Source organism: Athene cunicularia (assembly GCF_003259725.1).
Source record: "Athene cunicularia isolate RWA chromosome 4 unlocalized genomic scaffold, athCun1 chr4_part2, whole genome shotgun sequence".
NCBI classification, from domain to species: Eukaryota; Metazoa; Chordata; class Aves; order Strigiformes; family Strigidae; genus Athene; species Athene cunicularia.
Genome location: NW_020799099.1, coordinates 25,125,506 through 25,151,865, shown reverse-complemented (window position 1 = coordinate 25,151,865; position 26,360 = coordinate 25,125,506). Strand labels below are relative to the sequence as shown.

General features: G+C 40.4%; 1 protein-coding gene across 9 annotated transcripts in view; it reads right to left on the bottom strand.

Moving 5' to 3' along the window:
- TRIM2 (tripartite motif containing 2) overlaps positions 1-26,360 on the bottom strand; it is a 90,983-nt gene that overhangs the window by 24,965 nt on the left and 39,658 nt on the right. For 7 of the 9 annotated variants that reach the window (XM_026847547.1, XM_026847543.1, XM_026847549.1 and 4 more), the window contains 5 exons: positions 15,456-15,637; positions 13,123-13,360; positions 6,715-6,866; positions 5,861-6,041; positions 2,127-2,850 (listed from right to left, as the gene is read on the bottom strand). In XM_026847547.1, coding sequence (XP_026703348.1) covers positions 2,127-2,850; positions 5,861-6,041; positions 6,715-6,866; positions 13,123-13,360; positions 15,456-15,589 — 1,429 coding nt within the window. In that variant the 5' untranslated portion in view covers positions 15,590-15,637. Of the gene's footprint in view, positions 1-2,126; positions 2,851-5,860; positions 6,042-6,714; positions 6,867-13,122; positions 13,361-15,455; positions 15,638-20,122; positions 20,500-26,360 lie in introns of those variants that run through there. The other 2 variants (XM_026847546.1, XM_026847550.1) reach the window with 2 other exon arrangements.

Sequence of the window (26,360 nt, the reverse complement as noted above, 5' to 3'; positions counted from 1 at the left end):
ATAGTTTTAAAAAAAAATCCAGCAAACACCACCAGCCACAAAACCCAAACCAGAGCCATACCACTATTTGGCAGTCAGGCTAGAAACTGCTCAGTAGAAGCAAGGGATACAGAACCAGAAATTACAAGCTGAAATCACTTTAATCCATAACAATATACCTTTGTAATAAGAATATTAACATTTTAAAAATAATTTCAGGACATTTTGTTGGTTGTTTCTCTAAGTATTTAGATCTACTACTTCCACGCTAGGACAAATTAATGCTTGATATATGTGAATAAGAGGGCTTAGCATTCAGTGAAGGTGTCAGCCACAATGGGTAAGAACTCCCCTCTTACTCACAGGCACCGTGTACCTGTGCAGGCTTTCTTATCCTGCTCCTACATGCTACAGACCCAAAGGCTCTGACTGAATCCAGCCCCTTCTCTGTCTAGCATGTAACATGTCACAACCATTCCAGAAGAGATGAGAAGGATGTTTTCTTTCTAGACAGGATTCAGACATTATTATTAACTTTTTGTTTAACCCTGTCTCAAAAACAAGGCCCCAAAAAGATCTAGGCTACATTTATACATACCCTCTGCTGCTTTTACCAGTACCAACAGTGAAACTGCATTTGGGAAGAGACACAGGTCCCCTTCCATTCCAGCAGGAGCCTGAGGCTGATCACTCTGCCCTGTGCAAGGGCTTCTCTCCCAGGGGATTACTAAGAGGGGCTCTGCCAGTGGTGACTACAGCAATAGCCTGTGCAACAAGAACACCCTTCTGCTAGAGGAAGGGCTATGTCTGGGTACTAATTTAACAAAGGTCGTCTGCCAGCTTTGGACAATAAAGCATAGTCAGTGCCGAGTAGGGCTGGCTCAATTTCATTATGAATTATTCTACATAAATTTTAACTTTTGACTCTGCAGTCACCATGAAATTTAGCCTCAGTGACAGTAAAGCTGGGTATCATCGCCCCTGTAAAAAATGCTTTGAGTTGTTATATTTATGGGGTCATTCATCTTACTAGGAAATGCACTGGCCATCTGGGAAAGGCTGGTCATTTTATGAGTGGCTTCATCCAAAGCTTACATTGTACTGTCCTATTCAGCAAGCAAAGCATGCTTGATGAAGACATTTTCTGATATAAGACCATTATGTTACTGCATGTACTTTCTATCAAAGCAAGGAATTGATTAGAAATACTGACTGATGAGAAATCAGATGGACAGGGTTAACCAATGACAAATGGTGTCCAGATGAATTTTCAATAGAATTACTAAAAACCCCTCCAGGATTAACCACCATCCATTCTCTGCTACAAAAGGGAAAGCCACCTTGCCAACTGGTTGTCAAACTTGGTAACACATACTACTGAAATCCTGACTTGTACATATTAAGAATTAACTAGATTTTTTCTTTAGTTGTGCAAAGTGAAAAGTATTTTCTAACTATCTGACACTGTGTAACCACAATACTCCATGGTACAGACTTTTAAAATTATGAGTTGTTATTATTATAAAGTTTAAAACCTGTGTACATCAAAAGACCTGAAATAAAATCACAGTGAATGACACCAAGATGTTATATTTTTACTAAGCATTAGAATGCCACAGATTTAGAGATAACATTGCACTATATAAAGAACCAAAGACGTTTAGATATTGGGGGAAAAAGCAATAAAGGAAATAATAATTCTGTCCTATGCTGACATAATGAAATAACTGTATATGACCACAGGATTTAGCATGTATAGTTCCAGGTTAATTAATTAGATTAATCTTCAGGGCAATAGTTTTAAAGGAGTCCTCCTGCTTCCCTTCTTGCTATTCAACTTTTAAGGAAGTAATTTAATCTAATCTGAAGCACTGATTTTATGTATTTTCATTTTTTGATGCCCAATAGAGTACAGAAGAGGTGGTAAAATATTTTATCCCAAATTAAATGTATGCATTTTGCAACCCAGAATTTTTGAAGTATGTGCTTTTAAAATTGATGTATGAAGTCAAGAGGCCTAAAGGTATTACCAACTTGCTCTATTTACAGCTCTTAAACCTTAAAATAATTTAACTTCTAGATTTTTTTCATCCAATTTTTCTGAACTATTATTAAGTATGTCAATAGGTAGCAGACAAGTCACCTACCTACTCTGAAGATCAAATCATCTTCAATGGGATTCTCTTTTCTTTTGCCAGTGCTGTACATGCTCGCAGGTCTTTTCACAGCTTTCTGCTTCACATGACCACTGCCAGGAGATTTAACACGCCTCTTAACCCCTTCAGTGGTAGGGGACACATCTGCTGATCTGACCACTTTAAGTTTGAATGGGCTGCCCTTGATATGTTGATCATAAAGTCTCAGTGATAAAGTGAAATCCCCTTCTTTCTGAACAGTATACAAAAATTCATAAGTGCCATTTTTATTGTCAAGTATTTCTCCATCTGCTACACTCCCATCAGGTGTGCTCAGTTCAGCAGTGAGGTAAGCATTTCCAGATTTACAGAGCTCCCCATCTTTGTCCTTAGTTGTGATGGTAACAGACATGGGCTGTCCGATCACTGTCTGCCTCAGTCCCTCACCTGTGGCAACTGTTTCAGAGGCAACAGCATTGGTGGTTAAAATAGTACCCAGATTGTGAATGGATTTCTTCAGGCCTTCTGTTTCCACTATGAAGTCCAACTGATCATTTTCACGGGGCTGCAATGGGAAGTCCCGCTCGGCCAGTTCATTCAGCTTGTCACTCATTTGCTTCTTCACCAGCAGAACTTCAGTTTCAGTGCCGTGGTTGAGGGCTTGCGCCGTAAAGTTGCTGCAACTTTTAATGCTTTCTTGCCCTTCAAGTAAAGTATCCAGCTGTGTCTGGAGGACCTGTGCATTATCAAACACCAGATTACCATCGTGTTACAAGAACTATCCTAGCAAGATGTAGCATGCTTTATATTTGAAGGCCTTTGTAGAAACCCGCTTTATGTTAGAGTTTATTTTAAAGTGTCATTTTAGGAAAAAGTACCACACTGATCCCCTACATGTTCTTGAAGTATCATGCTGCAACACAAAAAATGTACCCTGTTTTGGGTCTTCAAGACTTCACAGATCTACTGTCACACTAGATTGAATTATTGCCCCACCTATCTGACTTTTTTTTTTTTTTTAAAAAAAAAAAAAGGCTCAAACCCTGCTCCATCTAACTCTCAGCAGTCACAGTTAATGAGGTAGTTGCCAGGAACTGAGCTGTGTGCACAGATATATTTTGGAATCATCAGTCCCATTAATAAGGGAAGCTGCAAGAAACTTCTTGAAACTATTTCTTCAGAGATAAAGGAAACCTTGGGCTACTCCTCTATGGAGACAGACAAGAAGGCACTCTCAAGATCTGTGCATCCATTCTGAGGAAAAGTGTGATTCTTAATTTAAATAAGTGAAGAAGAGGAGAGTGTCCCCAGAAGAAGAGAGTAAGTTGATTTCTCAGTTTCAGCAGGCAGGAAAGCAAAACATAAAGAATGGATTGTGGGTATTAGGAAGACTTGAGCCGAGTAGTCTGAAATTTTGGTGAGCAGCAAGTAGCTACTCTATATTTAAGACTGAGAAAGAGCTTTTATTATAGGCTTAGTTCTGGCCCTCAGTCTAAAATCCCTGAAATGGCATTGACCTCAGAATGGTTAGGTGTGGGATGGGAACAAGGCTAACACTTTTTTTAAACCAGTTTTGCAGTGAATTGGAAAAAGGATCCCTGAATTCCCTGAATTATAACAACCTAACAGAGAAATTCATGACAGTCAGGAAAACCCAAACATTCCAGCTACCCCCCACACTCACCACTGATGAAATCCCCAACCCAAAGTACCTAGTCACACATGTGCTATGCTTTTCCTACAGAGAACTAGGACATAGTTCTACATGGAGACATACCATGTAATGACACTGCATTTTAAGGGCATTTTTCTTCTGAATTATACAAAGGTATCTGCTTTTCACCCATAGGAGAAAATTCAGGCTGATATGGTTAAGTGATAACAACACAGAATCTTTTGCAAGCAAAACAGAATGAACAAACTTCAGGACTAAACTGAATTTTCAAGTTTTCCATTTTTCTAGGCATCTATAAACCTCTCAGGATTCAATATAAGGCATTTCTAATCTGCCTGGTCTTTATTCCAGAACATAAGTAGTTAAACAGATAGCACAGCTACTGAAGTCCCAGGATGACAAAACCCCATATTCTTGGGGTAACAAACCACAAACTGAGGATGAAGACAATTTGCAGCTACATTTTAAAACCATTATTTTCTCAATATAGTTTTATTTCATTGCAAAGATGGAAAATATTTAATCCTACCATAAGTAATACTTAAAATGTGTTTAGAGTATTTTACACAGGGCATCTTTCAGTCCATTGGACAACTGAAACTGAATTGCCAACTTCCTTTTAGTAAAGCATAGCCCTTTCATTTTTTCATTTTTGCAAAGTACATGATCAAAATGACAGAATATTTGGGCTTGAGTAAATTTGCAGGACTACTATTCATTCAAAAGGAAAATCCAATTCCAATCACTCTTTGTTATACAAACAGGGGAGATGTCTCTTAGTGCTTATGTGTAGCTTTGTAAGAATTTCGCTCTCTAGCACCCAAAATAGTTTTTAAACTACTGTAAATCCCTTTAAACAACAATAAGATAATTTAGCATGTTGTATGAACTTTGTACACACCCTGAGTATATTTGCTTGCTAAGAAAATAAGGTTTTGTGACATCTTGGATATGGGATCGAAGTCCAAATTTTTGATGCTAAAAGCTCCTCAACTGCTACTTAGCTTTGGAGATGACTAAATTCTGTTCCCCAAGGGTTTTGGGCTCTCTGTGTTCCCGAAAGTACACATCTCGTGCACATGTTAGAATTCCTTCATTTTCACAGCCCCAGCAGTTCAATACCTTCCTAATGATCAAGCCTGTTTCAGATCAAGGAATGCAGCATTCCTCTGCTTCAGACATCTGGAGATGCTTAAACGGCTCTGTAATCACACAGAATGCCCAAAGATGCCGGTATTATCAGGCACTCTTGAAACTCCAGTTGTTGATGCTACTTTCTTTTAAAGGATACTTTGAGGGAAGAGATCTTTCTTTTATATAAAACAGATAACAGATGCCCAGGAAGACAAGGACTAAATTCTCCCAGTTGCCTGGTTTAGACTTACTAAACCTCAACAAAAACAAAACCCCTACACTCCAGGCCATAGGCTTCTCTTTGTAAAAGGGCAGATTTCAGTTTTCTTCCTCTGAAGTTTAGTCTGCAATACAGGGGTAAAAATGCAAGATTCAATCATACAGATAGGAAGTAAAAGAGTGAATACAGCTCTGGAAGTTATTGCCTCCCTGCATTTGCCTGAGATGTCCCTTCAGTATTTGTGTGTTCCAACTAGTGACAGCTAACATGAAATATGTTACCAGGCATTTGAAAGGAAAACAGTGCTTTAAAGCAAAACAAGTAGATGCCTTGCTCAGTTCTTCAGGAGAAATAGTTTGGCCTTTATCTTCATGGGGCATTCATAGGATTGCAGCCCAAGGATTTCAGACTTTGCTTTGGTACTCTTTTATTGTCATCTGCACATCAGCATGCTGGCTTTAAGCAAATGCCCACTTAGCATGTTGGCCATTTCAGATCCTCACACACCATGCACAAAGGGCTACCTGCCTGTACAGGGTCTAGATTCCATTTATAAGGCTGGACACCCACAAGCAAGGCTCTGCAGCACTTGATTTCAGAAAACAAAGTTCTCCTCTGGATCTTAGACACAATTTCTCAAACTAGCATCCTGCATCATTTGAAAAAACTGGCTGATTAAATTAATAGCTTTTAATTGAAGCAAAACATGCATCTTACTTTGTGTTTAAGGCCATAATTCACTTCCAGTTCCATAAGCAGCACACTCTTTCGCACATTTAAAGTCTTCTGGAGTTCATCAAAAGTGGAATGAATGTCATCTACAATACTAGCCTTTTGGTTGGTTAACTGGTGTATGATTTCAGATATAAAATGAAGTGCTGAGTCGATCTCTGGAAGCCTGAGGGAGGGATTAAATTACAAAGATTGCTGTTTTAAAAATCATTAAGCATTGGCCCTTGCCCTGATATCTTTTGATGAAACAATCTCATCTGCAGTCTATCTTTAAACTCGGTCATTTCCCAGAAGTAAATTCATTCATTTTATAACCACATAGGGATTTTGGTCTCATAAAATAAGGTTAAGTCAGGATTTTCCTTTGTGGATATCCATTAGACTTTAGGCATTTCCAACAAGGAGGCCTTTATGCAAATGTATCTGCTCAGGAATATAACTAGATCTACCCTACTTTTTCTTTCTTTTTTTTTTTTTTTTTAAGCCTTTCTGCCACCATAGTGTTTGTACTAGTCTTTTAAGCATCCAGTATTATTTATTTACCATTAAATTCATGACTGGCTAGTACTTTTCTCCTTAACATATTATGCCCCTTCTTTGGAGGACACCTGCATTTCTAATGGCCTCTAGTTTGTGAAAGACAGACAGGAATCTTGCTTTTTTCTCTAATCCCTCAGTGCATTATACTCAATGGATTTTTTTCTCCTTATGCTAGCCTCACTATCCCTGTTTTCTAGGTAAATGTCCATGGCACCAGCACATTAAAACATCTACCCAAGGTAACACAGGAAGGCAGTGGTAGAACTGAAAACAGAAAATAATCAGTGGAGTCTCCATACCTTTTGTTGACAGCATCCAACTGGACTTGGAGGGAAGCCTTGTGTTGCTCTACCACATCCTTGAGTGGAACCGTGGGATGCTCTGCATGTTCTCCTTCCGTACACTCCCGGCACATGGCTGTCTCACAGGACTGGCAGTAAAATTCCATCACCTGGAAAAACGCACAAGTCTAAATTCAAACATGACAGAAGTAACATCACTCAAATCGTATCTTACTGGCTCTTGAACTCATTATTATCCAAGCTCTAAGACAAAGTTTCTCCTTTCTCAGACACCAGTAATTTACTGCATAAAATATGGCTGTTACTCTTACATATTTCATATCAAAATGCTGATTTAAATGCATTTTATTCTATCAGAAAGTGTCAGAATGCCAGCCTGTGAAACAGAATGCTGGATTTCAAGGTTGGCCCTAATATCCTCTTTATACTGTGTAACAGTAAGTTTTGGTGTCTCTTTCAAATACTCTGTGAAGCAACTCAAAAAAACAAGGCATTCAAGTCCCCGCGCTAACTCGAGCCTTAGTCTCCCCAGAGGGTCTGCCAAAGTGTAAACTTAGGCTGTTTTTCCTAACAGGGCCACCGGCAGAACATGAACTTGAGGGAGCTCACCAAAGAGCCTGTATATTTGCTAGAGAAATGCACCCTAAATGAACCAATGTGCTGCAGGGAAAAATCTCCATATCCCATTACTAATCCCTTCAAACCATCAGAACCTCACATCTGAGATTATAAGAGTGCTGATCTCCACTTGAAAGAGGAGGAGATTGTTTCAACCTGTTATATACCCAGTAAGATGCTGTCTGGAGATAAAAAATTATCTTTACATGTAATAAACAACCCAAATTCTGAATATATTCATGAAGAAAAAGAAACAAAAAAAGTGCTGTGGCCAAAGTCACACGTTAGTCAAAATAATGCACATATATGCAAATTCAGCATGAGACTTTCTTTTCCAGCTAGGAAGTCCTTGAGCACAAAGCATTTTAGGCTTATTAAAAGTATATAAGGAAGCTCATAGTTTATGCTTCAAAGCAAGACATTGGCAGCTCTCTTGCATTCAGAACATATCATCAGAATCTTGAATAACTCGGCTGATTCTTCTGGCACTGAGACCTCTCACACAAAGACGATAGTGCTGGAGATGTTGGTTGATGACAAGATGGTTGTGTAAAACCAGCTGTTTTCGGGTGAACAGAGGGACCTGTAACAGCACTGTGCAAAATAGCTGGCTGCTCCAACAATGTCTTGAGAATTAGGAGGGAGAAGTAAGAACCATAATTTGCATGTGACTATTAGCATTAATAGGGATCTTCCTCTGATAAGCTCCTTTCCATCTTTTTCCCATTCTTCCCTCTTATCTCAACTCACAAGATACAGGATTCACATGCGATGAGGGTTTAGTCATTTGTTGGCCATCCATGTAAGCCACTTAAGAGAAAATTTAAAAGCTGCTCCAAATAAACTGTAAAAGATCAATATATATCATTTGTTGGCCATCCATGTAAGCCACTTAAGAGAAAATTTAAAAGCTGCTCCAAATAAACTGTAAAAGATGAAATATATCAGCAAGGGGGAAAAAAAAGTAGACCTTCTAAACAACTACAACCCTCAACAGCACCACTCCAGTCACTGTGAATTTAGCAGTCTCATGGTATTAGATCCTCTCAGGTCTGACAGTTACTTTGGTAGGGACTAAGATGTGATGTAGTCTTACAGTACACAGAGGAAATGAGTTTATCAGAGTTTAGGATTTAAATTCTTTTCAAAGGCTTCAAAAATTTGCTACCAGAAACAACCAAAATGAGTAATATTTTATTAGGAAACTCTTAAGTCTTTTTATATAGTAAAAGAATTTAATTTCTTTTGAGTGAGTGTCAAAAGTTCATCTTTCTGCCTCTTCATAATTTATTGCTTACATTCAAGATATTTTAACAAGCCCTTTACTTATTGAATATTTTTATCTTTGGATACAATGACTAGAATAATTTCTCTGTTTCCTATTGAACACCTCATAATAAGCATCACTATATTTGCAGCAAAATGTGTAAGAAAGAAAGCATCTCACTGGCATGTTAAAGTTTAGCCTAATCAACATTCTTTCTCTTTTCAAGCACCAGAGAAGCACATAAGCTAGAATGACAATAGCAAGCAGACCACAAAGACCTAAAGTGTATGTCTGCGTAGAAATCATCTTCTTTGCCTCAGTCAAATTCAAAATGTTTTGAATGAAGCAGCTTTCATTTCCCACCAAAATCTTTGGATTGTGCCATAGCTGAAGGAGAAAGAAAATCTGGTATTAATATGATTCAGGCTTCAAGTGCCTAGATAAGCTGATTTCCTAAGATTTTGTCTAGCATTTCTTAATCAGGTAAGATTAATTTCTAACTACAGATAGACATGTATTACTGGCTTTTCCTCTCTCCCCTCTATGCCCAACATGGGCATCTCATTTTGTGACATTACCAGAAAGCTTTTCATAACAGGTTTGCTTTACATTACAGCTGTTGGGAGTGTTCTCGTTGACTTCCATGGAAATAGAGCTGAAGCCAGTGTTGGATGCCATAGTATATCCTGCCCAAGAGTTGTCTTCAATTTGGAAAAAACGAGGGTTAGAAGGTATGTTATGAAGTCACTTCATCAGAATATCAAGAATAGGTGTGTTTTTCTTTTTCTAAAGAGAAGCATACAGGCAGTAACTAACACCTGCACAAGTTCAGGAAATGTTTTTCTAGACAAGATCTTATGTACCTGTCAAGTTGCCAAGCTATTGTGTGATCCTTTGAGAAAAAGCTAGTCAGAGATAAGGCATATTCTTTTATTACAAGCATTTAATTTGATGCACTCTATAGGTGGAAAATACACTGCATCTGTAAAAGCATGGATCCTAGACTCTGGGCTGGCTTTCAGTTCAAATTCAAATGAAACCCAAGCATGGACTTTTCAGGATGGGTGACTGCAAAGAGGCTACACCACTTGCTACATATTATGAAGTAATGGACGTACAATTTCACAGACTTCCCTGTCTTGGCTGTTGTAGCTGGTCCCTAAATGATTTTAGACCAATATTCCAAACCAGGATGCTTACCATAGAATCAATCATAGAATGGTTTGAGTTGAAAGGGATCTTAAAGATCATCTAGCTCTAACCCCCCTGCCATGGGCAGGGACACCTTCCACTAGCCCAGGTCGCTCAAAGCCCCGTCCAACCTGGCCTCGAACACTGCCAGGGAGGGGGCAGCCACAGCTCCTCTGCGCAACCTGTTCCAGCGCCTCGCCACCATCACAGTAAAGAATTTCTTCCTGTATCTAATCTAAATCTACCCACTTTCTGTTTAAAACCGTTATCCCTCATCCTATCCCTACACTTCCTGACAAAGCGTCCCTCCTTATCTTTCCTGTAGCCCCCTTTAAGTACTGGAAGGCCACTATAAGGTCTCCTGAAGCCTTCTCTTCTCCAGGCTGAACAACCTCAATTCTCTCAGCCTTTCTTCATGGGAGAGGTGTTCCAGCCCCCTCATCATTATTGCGGCCCTCCTCTGGACCTACCCCAACAGGTCGATGTCCATCCTGTACTGAGGACCCCAGAGCTGGACACAGCACTCCAGGTGGGGTCTCACCAGAGCAGAGGGGCAGAATCCCCTCCCCTGACCTGCTGCCCACATTTCTCTTGATGCAGCCCAGGATACTGTTGGCTTTCTGGGCTGCGAGTGCACATTGCTGGCTCACAGTCAGTTTTCCATCCACTAACACCCTTGAATCTCACTCCACAGGGCTGCTCTCAATCCACTCCTTGCCCAGCCTGTATTTGTGCTTGGGATTGCCCCAGCCCATATGCAGGACCTTGCACTGAGCCTTGTTGAACTTCATGAGGTTTGCATGGCCCCACCTCTCAAGCCTGTCAAGGTCTTTCTGGATATCCTTATATCCAACAAGAGCTGCATGTGTTTAGAGGCTGAGAATAAAGCCAATTTTAGTTTAATGTGTAGATAGAAGATAGAATCTTCTGTTAGGTTCAAAAGTTCCATATGTGCCCTATTACTCCAATTTAACAAGAACATATATTTGTGCTCTGTGTTGGGGGAATATGAGGAAACACATGTTTATTGTTCAAGCACAGGAAAACATCTCTCATGTTAAGTTACTACAAGCTAAGTTTCATTTTTCATAAGCACACACACAACAAAGATGCCACAACAGAGAATGAGAGGATGTGCACAGAAGCAATAGCATGCACACACGTATGGAAATTATGAGTAGTGGGAATAAGAGATCAACTGGAAAGGAAAGTATCTATCTGCGTGGCCTGAGGAAGGCCAAGTTACAAGCAGACAGGCAAGACAATGAGAAAATATCTGCACATCAGTTTCTATCCAGTTTTAATCAGAGAGGTTTAAATCCAGCATGGCTAGAGAGATTGAAAAAAACTTGTTTAAACAGAAACTTATTTCCAAGCTAATAAAAAGAAGATCTGGTAATATTTAAATGAAATACACTTGATGCAAATTGTTCCCTTGATAGTAAAAACACAATGGGTCTGACCCTACTCCAAGCACTATGTAAAAATTAATGGAGAGAGGATTCAATGCAGAATGACCGCTGGTCCTGTGAAGACATTCCCCTCCAGCAATCACCTCAATCCTCTCTCCTCCCTGAAGCCCCAGCAAAGCTGCTAGCAGCCAGGCATTTGCCACACAGTGCCCTCGTGCTGTGTGCCCATAAAGACAGCAAAAGCCCATTTCCTAAGTCAGGCCTGAGATGCTCAGCACCCTGCCCTGTACACCCTGCCCTTGAACCAGACCTGCCTGGCCAGCCTCAGGCAGCTCTCCCCAAAGCTTATCTCAGCACCTCCTATCACAAGGACTAATGTGTGCACTTTAGCTTTTAATTTCCTAGCTTACAAACCTTTAAATTGGAGTCATCCCCAAACCATCCCAGATACTTATGAAGCAAGAAGATATTCCCATCACACACTACTCAGCATCCCAAGGCACACTATGTTTTGAGGCAAACCAAGTAAATTTGTTTAAAGGACTTACAAACCTACCTTTCCCTACAATTAGTTCTCAGAGAGGTCTAAGGTATTTTTAACTGTAGACAAACCAGATTTTTCTAAACACACCCAAAGAATCATCAGCTGATAATGTAAAATGCAAAACAAGTAACAATTTTTACTTTTTTTCTGCATTTCACAATCAAATGGCTCCTATCACAACTGTTGTATCAGAAAAGAACTATGATTCATTTTAAGGAGAGTCAACACAATGCAGATGAAAAATAGAAATGTATTAATCAGTAACCACTACGCACACAGAAGTACAGTACACATTAAAAAAAGTTACACCAGTTATTCATTAATCAGAGTGTACAGCAAATCTGTTGTAGCTAATTCAAGCAGGTCAGTAAAGGAGAGGGAACTGAATGATTCCTCTGTAAGAGTAATCACTACCTATCAGCTGAATTATTCCTATACAACTGGTATACCTAAACTGAATATCAAGTAAAACCTTCCCAGAAAGTTGTCTTAAAATACTGGCATGTATTTCTTGGCTTATATAGAAGCACACCATTCAGTTTACAACACAGCATCTCTCAGCTTTGCAATGTGGCCTAATTACATGTTTGCATAAGCTTGGCTGTGAAACAGGAACTCATATGCCTACCATGAAGCCACACAGGTTAACACTAAAAATTGTGAAGTAAGCAGAGTTAGAGCCATTCTTGTAATAATCCAGGGATACTTAGTTGGGGGTACTTGCCAGTGAACACACTGATATGATTTGAGGGTTGGGATGCTGGGCAATAAAGAGTAGCTGGGAGAAAAAAACAAAGCAGTCTCCAGGGGTGATACATGAGATACACAAAACACTGCAGCATAAAAAGAAGCTCTCTGTTTCTAGCCTGTGCTGACCTGAAGTATCTTGAGCCAGGACACCCTTTTACTTGGCTCCACGTTAATATGCTCAGATAGCTTTTGGTACTGCCTCAGTGTACAGGTCAGTTAAGCTTATAAGGCCCCTGATGTATACTGCCTAAACAAGCCCACATGTTCCCACAGCAACAGTTGAGTCTACATATAAGAGAGTCATGGAAACCCATACCAAAGAGGCAAAGGCACAAGGTTCAGCACTTGCAGGACAACAATTTTGACCAAATGTGCTAAAAGACAGTATCATCCAAGATGATTCATAAAATGAAATAATATCCTGACTACTTTAAGATGCTCCACAAAGAGCATTTGAGTTAATTTTAAGAATCACTTGTTCTTTGATTTTATAATATGTCAACAAAAGACTAGTGTGATTCCAGTTCCCCCACTATCTTTTTAGAACAAAATATCCATAACAAACGAGACCACTCTGTACATTATCAGTACTTGTACATATCACAGGAGTTCAGCTCACTTACATTTCCATCATGATTGGGGCAGGAGAGCGGTTTGCCCGCAGCAACAGCAGTGACAGTCTCCAAGATGGAGGACTCTTCAATGCTGTTGTCTGGCGTTCGTTGCAGGACATCCATCAGGTTGGTGATAAAGAAGTTGTTCTGGAGTGCAGAAACCCCTTTCTCTGGCAGAATGGAGGTCTGGCGGCACACGGGGCAAGAAAGGGTTAAGCTATGGGCTGGAATGTAATTCTGTAAGCACCTATGGGGAAGGGAGGTGGAAGGGGAGAAAGAGAGACAAAGTATGATCAAAGAGGAAAATAACTCCCTGCAGTTTAAGAACTGGTTTGAAACAGTGCTACCCCTACTTATTCAAGGAAAGGTACATCACCAGACTTCAGAAGTGGTTATGGGGATTTTTTTTCCCATTAACTCTTTTTCCTCTGTCACATGAAAAAAGATTCTATGACATCATTATAAGAATTATGTACCTTTGAGATATTTGTGCAGTGTGCATCCATGCTTCCAGACATCTACTGTATCCTGCTCACAGGATAGTACAAATTATAAACTATCAGATAAAGTTTGACAGACTTGAAGTTATTGCATGAATTATTCGAGCCTGTGTCTTTAACTGACTAACCGGTGGTTGACCCTTGTCTTTCCAATAGAATCTCCTTTATTAACTTGTATTTGTGGGTTTAGTGTTTCAGAGCTAAAAACTAGTCCCAATGAAACCAATGGAAAGTTTTCCATTTATTTCAATTAGGAAAGTTATTTGGCAGTTAGCCAGAATCAACAGAGCTCTCTTTACAACACAGAGAAGCACGTCCTAGGTTATCACAGTTTATGTTAACGGGAGTTTTGGAGATTTTTGTTTGCTTGTGTTTGACTTGGGGGGGTGGGGTGGGTTTTTTTTAGGAAGACTGATTTTCACAGAATATAAATCTGGCTCAAAAGTTCTGTGACTGACAAAACACAGCAGACTGGCCTAGGTGAATGTGCCGCTTTGGGCCTTGAAAATCAAATTAACAGCTGCTGGGCATGCAACATCCAACTACAACTGGCAATTCAATATAGACCCATAAGCACAGGAAGCTTTGCAGAATGCAGTTAAGGGAAGCAGTGCTACACCAAATACATCCCGAGACGCCAAGAAAGTGTGACCTTGCACAGCTACAGAGGTCTTATCCAATTCCAAGAGCTTTGCTTGCACCACTCTTTAACCTCCCCTGGCAGCTCTCCTCCTGACCCCCCAGTAAGGGCTCTGTGAAAGGAAAGCTTAGGCTTTGCACCTCAGCAGTACACTGGAAGAGTTCTTCCAACCCCTCTCCATAACCAGATCAGCATAAGAGGATTACAGTGAAAACCAGAAGCTGGCCTTGGGATTTACACATGAACAGAAGTTAAGTAATTTAAGACATGGTGCTGAAAATCTTGACTTCGCTGACTCCAGTGAGACTTTCACTGCTGACTTGTGTAAGGTCAGGGTTTCTATTCTTCTGCAAAAGACCAGTTCATCTGACACACTCAGATGCACAATTTTTCTTCTTCCTTGTGCAAAATTAGATATGCACGCCACAATTTTAAGAGGTGAAAATCTCCTGAACTAAATGTTTGAAAAAAATACCATTTATTAAAATTCTCATGCTATTCAGTATATAATCCAAAGAGTGGCATCCCATCATCAGATAAAGAACTCTAACCAATGATTCTTCAGCTGATTTTTCTGCAAATGCTGTATTTTCTCCACCATTTGATGGATAATACAACATTAAAGTATTACTATGTATATTCAATTCATTCAGCTAAATACAGTAGAAGGCAGGTTGCTGTTTCATCAGATCTCTTTTCAGACAGATTTTTAACTTCAGTCAACCAAGCTGCAGAATAATGAAGACATTTAATCACAAGTTATTAATAATGTATATACCATGTCGAACCTTTGGACATTAAAGGATGGGATAATTATTTCTCTGCTTAGTAAATCAACAAAGAAAGGTTTTTATTGTTTCTAATTATAGGCTAATCAGTATAAATTTGAGGCCATTAATTTGAGGTCCAGATTCTGACCGCCATCACCTTTCACATTGTGGTAACTGTATTCATTAGTTTAATTGGATTTACTTTTTATTTACTCTTGCATAAAGGGAGTGTATTCTAAATAATGCTCTGCTGTCTCTTCCTCCTGCCTGCCACAAATAACAGTGTTTTTCTACATCCCTGCCTCACCAGCCTTCTCAGACTTTATCATGGTTTAACATAACAAGTAAAGTCCTTGTCCACTAAAGGATGCATTGTTCTGTGCTTGTTGCACAACACAAATACTTAGTTACCAGCATGAGGAAAGGACTTACCTCTCACAGAAAGTGTGCAGGCAGGGAAGTACTTTGGGGTTCTTGTAACGGTCCAAGCATATGCTGCAAATCAGAAACTGCTTGTCAATCTGACGGACCACAGGACTTGGGATGTTGGAGCCTTCACTGGCCATCCTAGACCACTGACATATGGGTCCTGTTCCCTTCTACCCTGCACACTGCTGAAATGGGGTGGGGAAAAGAGGAAAAAAGAAAGATGGCTTATAAACTCCATGAAATAACAAAATCAACGAATAAGTCATGTTTCATCCTTATGCAGGAATTCATATTTCCATACAAAACCAGAACAGTGAAGAATTAAACTTCCAAAATGGCTTATCACTGATGAGAGCCTGGGAAACAGTCAGCCAAGTCTACAACACCACACATAACACTGAACAGGCATTCTGGAAAGGTATGTTGCCTATGGACTGAGAGTTACTGGGCTGTCTGGTTTTAAAGAAATCCCAAGTAAAAAAAGTTCTTGTGCTAGTCGGTTCAGCAAGTGCTAACAAACACAAGACTTCTTATGTCTACAGTACCGCTCACAAAATGCTTAAACTGGAAGTGTGGCAGCTAGACAAATGGCTGCGTCACAGAGAGAGTTTGAAAATGGTTCACCTAGCAATTTTCTCCCTTATCTGTGTTGGTACTGCCAAAGATGTGGTAGGTTTGGACTCCAGGAAGCCTCTAGGAAGTGACCTTCAGAACCAGCCTGCCCCTGTAAAGGCAGTGCTCAAATTCTGCATCAGCTACAGGGGTGAGGTAGATGAAGTTAAAATCCTCACAATAAAAGAGCAAAGAAGAGGCAACTGATAGCTGCTGAGAATCAGCAAAGGTAGGGTGAAGGACACATAAAGTGCATCCAAATAATAAATAAAAGAAAAATGGCATTCCAGGCAGAGAGAGTAGTAAGGATCATGTTTCTAGGACTGAAGATCTTCATAACCCTAGCTTATAAAGCATGAAATAAAAGGGTAAGAAAAAGGTCCACTGACTGACAATTAAAAGCACAGATTAAAGGAAAGCCAGCAGGCTTGGAACACCTGTCCTGGAACATGGCATAGGGAAAGAAAAACTTAGTTTCTTTTTAGCTGGAAGTACAGATTATAGCCAACAGAGTTAATATGTGGATAGAGAAAATGGGAGGGAAAAGAAGGAAGCAACCTCAGAGAAAAGTAAACAGCCTACTAAAATAGTTTAGGAAAACCTGACAAGCAGCTGCCCTGGCAGGGTGACCCAGCAAGAACTCCTCTCCAGCAGAGTTCTTAGCAGACTGGAACACTGGGAGGTTCAGGACCTCTTCCCTGGGGAGCTGACCACAGCATCTCTGTCGCAGCACCAAGTTCTGCCAGTCGTCTTGCACCCACCATGAAACAGGGGCTCCCCTTCTGTGTCACCAGCCAGCCCAGCTGGGCTCCATCTGAGGTAGTGACTTCTTCCCTAAATATTTTCTACCCTAGTTCTTAGTCATCCATTTCAGACAATGTGATGTGTGGCTTGAGGGCAGTTCAGGCTTTCCAAGACAGAACTAACAAGCCCTCTGCTTCGGTGCTGATAATGCTCATTCAAAGGTCAATTCCACAATGACTTGCATGACCTGCAGCATTTTATCAGCAGTGTTACATCAGATCATCCTTCTGTGATGAATGCACAGCACACTAATCTGGGAGAGCTGAACTCATGATGTTCCTCCTGTAGTTCACTTACTACATTGAGCAATTGGCTATTTCTAGGATAATGACAGTGATTATGGATCAAGCTGTACTGACTCCCCTGATAACAGGTTCCTGGGGAATCACCTATGTGCTAGCAAACAGCAGCATACAGTTATTCACAATTAAAATACCCAGCATCAGTAACTAACATTTAATTGAATAGAAAACACTTATGGCAGGCCCTTTTGTTGCATTTTTTTCCAAGAATGGAGAATCTACAAGGTTAAAAATTGCTATAATACTTATAAAATACTATGTTGGTTCATGACACAAAAATGCATGATTTCAGGATTGATCATTTGTTTCACTTTTTCATGTCTTTCCCCACAGTAAGATAAAATGTGAATATTACATAAACAGAAATTAGTTTCACCTATTTAATGCCATAAATCACACACAATAAACCTTGTAGCAGGCCAGTTAGGAACCCATGTTACTTTTTAAAAGCTTGACTTAAAAATGGCTTCACAAAACCGAGTAGAAAGACCATTAACATATTCATGCATTTGGCAGCATAATATGCAGAACTTACATGTTTCAAAAGAAAATGCATTTTACCACTGATGCAGCTGTGTTTGCCTCCCACACTCCCTACCCAAAAGTTAGGGGAAGGGACCCAAACAAAACAGGAAAGACAATCAGAAGCAGGGGGACTTATCAAAAGCACAGTTTCCAAACTGGACACCAGTACATTATGAACAGTAGAAATTTTTTGTTACAGACTAAGCACAGACTATTGAAAAGAAATTGTACTTAAGATATGAAAGAATATCCAGTGAATGCTGCCTGTCACTTAACAGAAGAAAGTTCTCTAGCAACCAGATATTTTCTGTAACTTCATCTTTCTACCATCAAGTACAGCTACACCGCAAATAGCATTTACACAAGGAAAACTCCTGCTGCCTGAAAAATTTCATATTGATTTAATCTGATCTTCATCTTAGTCTTTTCCATTCCCCCAATCATGCTGCAAAATCAGGTGATTCTTAGAATTTCATACACAAAGCTCATGTCAGCCACTTTAATTTTCAAATGTTCATGCGTCAAGCTTTGTCAGTGAAAGAAACCATTAATAGTTAAGAAATAAGTGGTTTTAATATTTGATGTTTTGTCTGGACCGCAGCAGGCCATGACTGTCATTTATCCCCTGTGCTCACATAAATCAGGTTCAAAACATGCACCTGAAAATAGAATTTCATCAGTACATTTCAAGCTTAGGCCACTACCTGGTACAACTACTTCTTACAAAAGTGGTTAATTTAAAAAAAAAATTTGATTATGGAATTTCCATGATTCTGCAGCTTCCCTGAGCCAACCCCGCCTTTGATGCACTTTTGATGAATGTGATATAGCTACGAGAAGGATGATTTTGCCCACTGACTCAATGGAAGTACTGTACAATCAAAGACTATTTAAGGAAAATCTTGAGATTTTAGATGATGCTTTTGAATTTCACCGAAGACAGTATTTATTATTATTTAGGGCAGTGCTCACAGCAGTTCCTCAAAACAGCAGTGTAAGTTTCAGATGTAGCAGCAGTGGGAGATTTTGCAAAGCAACACTATTTTTACAAGAAAAACATTCTTTTTTACAGTAGCATCTTCTGAGCTCAGAAACTGCCAGAGCTCTTCAGAGGTTCATTCTGTCTTCATAACCTAATAAAGAGCATCTGAAGCATGAGCCTTGAAAACAAGTCTGAGAATCACTTCTCCATACAGTTATACTTCATAATTTAAACATGCAAAGCCAAAGGTTTAATGAAACACTGCACCAAACAAGACATGAACCTCCACCCATTTATCTATAAGAAGCACACACTGTAAACCCAGTTCAGGTTTGCTAAATAAAGTGCAGAAAAGGGTTCTGAATATATATACCCTTTGCCACCCCTTTGAGGCTCAAGGATTGTTATCTTTCCAGCCACCTCAAAATTAATATTGTTCTTTTTCCTTCTGCTTGGAGATATGACTATCGGTTTCGATTCATAGTATACTATACAGCAAAGAAAGGAGAAAACAATGGCTCTCTAAGCTAGTGGAAAGCCTTGCGCTGCTACGCATGCATGCCTTCAGGAACGAAAGTCAGGGTGTGGCCCCACCCATGTGAAAAGAACTTCCTATGGCATTAGAAAAGGAAAAAAAACAAATGTTAGGGTACAGCAAATAACAGTTGCCGAGAAGTTGTTTCAGATGAATAGAGCCACGTAATAGGAAAGTGCACCCTTTCTACGGGTATCTTCAAATGAGCTCTGGAATTCCTCAACAGTTATCGAATTCTCTATTAGTTTCCATGGCCTGGCTGAGAAAAAGACATTGGGAAAACTTAAAACTTCCTAAAAGAGCAAAATTCTCTGTTGGTGACACACTGCTATCACCGTACTCCACCCAGCCTGAAAGTACAGCCTGAGGAGAACAAATTGCTTGCAGCTTGTTCATCCTCTTCTTATCAATGGTATTCACAACCCAGAGGGTCTATTCATATATTATGAATGAATAGGTTTCCAATGGCAACGTTTCCAAAGGAACGGTTAGGCCTTGAGAGCCGTAAGAAAGGGTGGGGAACCTCAATAATGTTGCTTCAAGGATCGTGGGAGCTGGGGTTTAAAAGTCCTTGAAAGCAGATATACCCCCTGTCCACAGGCTTTAGGAATAAAGAACAGATTCAAGCCATTTCTAGCAGCAGCCGCAAAATTAGCCGACACAGAACACACCAAGCAAATTAATAATCATAACCGCCACACACTTGTGTAAAAGGCTTGATAAGCTAAATCTGCATTCCTTTCTCTCCCACTCTTGCAATCCGCTTGGTGCCTTGTTTAAAACACAGCAACCCTCTTCATTCTTACAGCATGCAAAAGCATAATGAACGATCGGGGGCCAAAACAGAAGGAGTAACCCAGCAGCAGCCACCAGGAATAACACTGAGCAAACTTGAGTATTTCAGACCTACCCATCTTTGCAGAAAAATAGCTTAATCAGTGCAGTGCTGAGGATAAAATCCTTGCAGGGACGGAGCTGCAGTTTCGTAGTAATCCAAACGAACAAACCATCATCTGTTAATATTTCAAGCCTCACACGTAAAACTCTTTAAGAATCCCTATCACAGCATAGTCATCATTAGATGCACAACAGATTTTGTGCTCTAAGGAGTGATGCTCCATTCCACGAAGAGGACAGGTGGAAAGAAAAATGGAAGAATAAGAGGAGGCCCATTGAAGTCGTCATGAATTTTTTTTCCCCCCCGGGTCATTTACAAGTGGGAGACCCCTTCAGGATTCAAACCAATCAATCTTTATTTAGCACATCTTTTTCTCACTCAGCCTGTGTAGAAAGACTGCAGCAAATGGTGCAAGGGATTGTGGGATAGGGATGCAGCAGAGAGCTGCAACGAGATTCGCTGGGTTATTTTTTTCCTCCCTACTCAGCAATCAGCTGTTTCGAGGCTCCGCGCAGGGCCATTGAATTTGGTCACCAGAATGTTATTACAGGATTAGCAGGCGGAGACAGCTTCCACTGTGCATCTGGCATGTCAATGCAGCTAAGAAATACATATGCAAATATTACTCGCATATCGGAAAAAGGATTTAAATCCTACGGGGAGAGTAAATATTACGTAACATCCATTACGGGGACAGTCACCACAGATGAAACGAAAGCACTTTCGTTTATAAAGCAGATAAAGCCTAACACTTAATGATTCCACCCTCATTTTTCCAGGATTCAGGGTATTTCGTGGAACATAATTCCTCCCTGCTCCAACTTTCAGCAACAACAAAAGACCCCACAAACACTCTTTGTCTCTCCAGATGTTTAAAGCAGAAGCAAAGAACCTCTTCAGAAAGCTGTGCTACTGACACACAAACCAGCAGCAGTTTCTTCTACAAAGCTGCGTATTTGACCTGACTCAGACTCAGTTATTCAAGGCAGCAACTAGTAAACCCATATTCAAGGCACTCAAGAATCAGAGCTAAGTGTTCAACTTTTGTACAAACATCAATGCAAAGCTATATTCCCTTAGTTAATCTATTGCTTAAAAAATCCCTAAAAATTACAGATCACTTCAGATTTTACTAGGCTATTACCAAAGGAAAAGAAAGAAATTTGGTGTCTGGTATTTTTCAGCTCTGCAAAGCAGGTTATTAAAAAGATGCTCGTGAATACACAGACACTACTGAAGTAAAGCAACACAGAATTAGCTTTGTCTTCCAGTATAACAGCTGGTGGGTTTTGAAGACAAGGTAGTATTTGCATCTCTAAACACAGTGTATCTTTTCTTTTGAAAAAACAAATCATATGCAAGTATTTCAGCTAACTGAGGCTAACAAAGCTTCCCACAAATAAAAGGACACAAAGGTCCATTTGCATCAACAAGAAAAAATGTGGGGTTTAAATACTGTCTGTGCTACTCTGACTTAATTAGGACACATAGTTATTTTAGAAGTTTAAAATGTCCTAAACTCTTTAAGGACAGTTTCCAGAATATAATATTTATTCCATTATTGGACTGATGAGGTAAACAGTATTAATAATCATTTAGCATGACAGAAATGTAATCTACATTCCTGTTAAAATATAGATTCTGCATATATAATTTACTTTTCACTTGGCAATCATTTAGCCAGATTGGTTTTATGCATCAGGCAGATCCAGCCTGGTTTCCCTGGGTAATGCCCACAGGGCGTAAGTATGTTGTAATCCAGTTTATAACCTGAAATGAAACATCAGGCAGCGTGTGTGCGTGTGTTAGGATTTTTGGTGCTTGTGCCAAAATACTGCTCCTCTGATTCCTTCAACATGTGCTGAACTCTGTCAAAGAAAGAGAACATTTTATGTTTCATTTTAGCTCCAACATTCAGCAGGTCAGGAGAAGCAGGCATCTGCACAGCAGGATTCACAATTTTTAAAAAGGCCAGAGATTTCAGGTATATTTTTGGAGGGGTGCTTTTTTTATGTTTGGTTGGAGATTTCTTTGTTTTCTTTTTAAATTGTCCAGAGAACCCCCATTGCAAAGAGCAAGCAACACTTTTCACTCCCACAAGAAGATTCAAGGCCTTTTGTTTCTGCCACTGGACAAAGACACACTTAAAAATCAAGAGAGAAAACTCAAGACTTGCACCCCCAGAGCTGAAGTGGAAGACTCCTAGACAGAAGCATGCAGACATCACTTAGCTGCTTGCTTTTCCTTGCTCATTTCAATCATCAAAATTTACGTACACTAAACCAGGATGACAAGTATTGCTCAAATTACCATTTCCATTTATAGTCAGTAGTAAGGACTACATACCCCTTGAATCGAACTGATCCCGTAACGTACCTCATGGCCAAATGAAACTACAGGAGTCACAGCTGCGGCCACTCACAGGGATCTACACCTCCAAATGAGATTGCTTCAAAGTGCAGTTCTCTTATAATCAGCTCTGAGAAGTTGCCTGCTGACAATGAACTGGTATTCTGCAAATAATCCTGTTTCCTCAACAGAACAAAAATGTGGTGCTGTGGCAAGGAAAATGAGACAAAGGTCATAGCATTTCCCTTTAAATTTTTTGTTCTTACATGTTGAATGTTGATATGCGGGTTTCTTCTCCCCAGTGAAGAGGAAATGGATTCGTATCTCAGTGAACAGTCTTGTACTTTACCCCCATAGCAGTTACTATTGCCCTGTTTCAAATAAGTTTATTGTATGCGTATCTTTTGAGTTGGGAGATGGGAGTGGGGGTTGTTATGTGCTTGGTTTTGATTTGTTTGTTGGTTTGTTGTTGGTTTTTTTTAAAAAAAAAAAGAGAACCGCCTAGTTTCCCTCAGAAATTTGCTGCTGAATTATTTGAATCACTGCTGACTAGTAAATTCTGGAGAAGAAAATACACAGCATATGCCACATTCATCATGCCATGGAAGGCTGATGTAGCCCCTGTTATCTTCCTCTGTAAATGTCATGTTTTTTGAATAATTTATTCTTTTCCCTGTTCCAAACACAACCTGAATACATATTCTTAGGGAGCCCATAAATAGTAAGTTACCAAAAAACCCCACAGCTAATTTACAGACCGTAGGTAAATATTGGTATATCCTTCCCTAATATTAAACGTCATCCAAACACTCCAGGTTAAGATTAATGGTCTGCACTGAAGCCTGTACTATAAATTGACTGAAGGGATAGTAGTCTAACTCAGCCTGCTGTACAAAACAGATTTTAAGGTCATCAGAAAAGAAAAATTATTGGGTTAGCCCAAACTAAAAGGTCAGCTAATACAGTCCTGGCAATTAAAACTGACTGGAAAATAAGAGGTGAGAGAAACTAGAAATCAATTACCCAAAGCTGACATGCTGGGAATGATGGCTAGTTTGGGAACACAAATATAGGAGAGGATGGGCTGTTACAACCATCATCCAGCTCCATGTCCTTAATTTCACCCTGGCGCCAGGAAAGCAAGTGGGGTGAAACACAACCAAGTTCTGTCATTGTGGGACCATGCCCACACCAGGAATCAAGGGCCCTCAGTCATCCTCATAAGACAGCATCAGTGGAGGCACTTTCCCCATTGCAGCTGGGCACCCATGCAGACCCAACAGCTCCCACAGAGCAAGTGAAACTTCCAGCCCTTACCCCACATTCTCCAGTAGCCCAGGCTGTAGATAATATGCGCTGGGAAGAGCCACAGCTTCCTCCCACCGTGGGCTTGTAGCTCGAGGGCACATCTGCCATGAAAGGAGCTCTGCTAGGCCCTGGTTTCTCCCTACCAGCCATAGCCGGGAGCCACAATCACTCCCCCGTCTTGTGATCCAGTGGAGCAGATGCTTTTCCCCAGAAGCCTGTAACCCAACAAACACATGGCTTGTCAGAGCCTGGGAGGCAAAGAACTTGAAAGGTTTGCCTGGGATATAATGCTGGAGACCTTCCCAGCCGCACCAGCACTCATCCTCCTATGCCTTTGCCACCTTATTCTAGTTCCTTCTACCTTCTGCTTATGCCTAGGTTAGCTTGCCAAGGTTGTGGCTTTTGAAGCACAACTGCAGCCAGCCTGGCCTCCCTGCTTAGCCAGCCTGAGCTTGGCTGATGTGACTGCACTCCCTGCCTGTCTCTGGCACTGATGTTGCAAGTCGGGCAGCACCAAACACAAACTGCTTTTGTCCCGTGTTGTTCTTTCTTTCCCCTTTTAGGTATTTGTCATTGAGGTAGCAGGGCCAGACACTACAGTCACCAGAAACAAGCACTGTGTTCTGGCATTTCTTCTGCACAGCAATGGGCTCACCTTCAGCACCACTGTCAGAAGCTGATGTCATGAATTAGGTTTCTTTTAAAAGCTTTCAACTACTACAGGCACGGGAACAACAGGAATAGAAACCACTGCTATAAATGAAAGACTTGCTTAATAGTTTTAGATGTTTAATGCTTTGTTGCTTTTTCCTCCTTCCTTTCCTCAGTCTGTAATCAAAGCTTATAACAGGGTGAACACCTGAAATACATAGGTGTATACATGTACCTCTTAAGTACATGTAACCTCTTAAAACATCAATGTACTAATGCTTTATACTGCAATTTGTAGAGGAAGGAAGGCATCAAATACCCCCTTTTCTTCTCTCTCCCCATCCCCACAACTTTATGCCTGCCTTTTTCTCCACCACCAAAGGGTGGGAGTTAGGTATCCCTTTCTCCACCACCCTTTGGTGGTGCAACAGTCTGCTTCCATCCCCACAGGCCCCATCTCCCAGCTGTCCTGTCCTTGGACGGGGACCTGCTGGTGGCTGCCTTGCACACACCAAGGGATAAGACTGGCAGATTAGTGCTTGTGTGATCACACAGTCATCACTCAACTGAGATATGATACCTACTTTAAGGCTATTTGTCTGTCTCAGGTTTTCAGGATCTCATTTTGGGTCAGGACCTTGCACAATAAATCCCAACACACTTGGAGCACACTTGGATTTACTGCACATGCAAGGACAATTTGAGTGCTTGCAGTGGAAGTCCACGAATCCCCAACCAAATGACCAACATTCTCACAAATGAGATTTCACAGAAAAGGGATAGGAAATAAGGGGAAAAGGGCATGCCAAGGAAAATGATAGGATTAAACTGTCACATATCAGATTAAATGACAGCCTCAGAGCTGACATGTAGGGCCCTTTCTATGTTTAATAAAACATCATATTCTCAGGTGAATTATTAAAACAAATACCCACAGTGAGGCAGGTTCAAGTAATTATTTCGGGGGTTAGATGTTGTGAAGGCCTAAAGTAAAAGGATTTTAAATTATACACTTGCCATCCAAAGCAGCAAGTCAGACCATCTATACTGAAACCCCCCTACCCTGATTAACTACCTAGTGCTGTTAACATCACCCTTAAAATTGTACATTTTTTACTCTCTAGGCCTACCTATTTTGTAATGCTGACAGATGTCTGTTCAACCTTTCTAGGTACACAGGCTCAAGTAAAACCAAGATGAACTGACAAATAATTAACACTGCACATCAAATCACTGCTGCTTCCATAAACATCTGCTCTGAAATGCTACTTGAAATAAAAGTGCTCCATGGAGACTTGATACTAATCGTTAACCCCTCCAGGCACAGGATAACAAGCAGTACAGACAAAAAGCAGGAGGTATAGCAGGAATCTATTTGGAAAGAGGGCCCCTAGCCTTTTCTACACACTGTTAGATATAAGGTACATTGAAAAATGCTCTAGGCATTTTCTTCACAGTTGCTGAGCAATGGCAAGAAAAGTAAAAGCAAATAGCAAATGCTTAGTGGTTTTGGTACTGAGCTGTGCAGGGAAGGTTGAACTGCTCAGAGACCATTCCTTCCACTCCCTCCTGAGACACTCCTCTAGATCTTTCCCGTTCTGCATCTCCACTTGATCTCACACTACTGCAACTCTCCCTTTAGGAAAGGTGATACATATCAGGTAGTGAAGCTTAATCATATATTCTCTGTTGACCACTGCAAAGTAAAGTTCCTCTGCTTCTGTTTCCATTTACTTCAGTAGGATTTTGTTGAACTAGCACAAAGTTCAAAGCAGCAAGGGAGAAGGCAGCACCCAGCAATCACCACATGCTATAAAACTTCTTCACACAATTAACTTAGAGACTACCAGCCTGTTAGAATTTTTTTTTCTTGCAGCCTTCAAAATCCCATTCTCCAGCAGATACAGTATATGGAAAATAAAACGGAGGGGTGGGGGGGTGG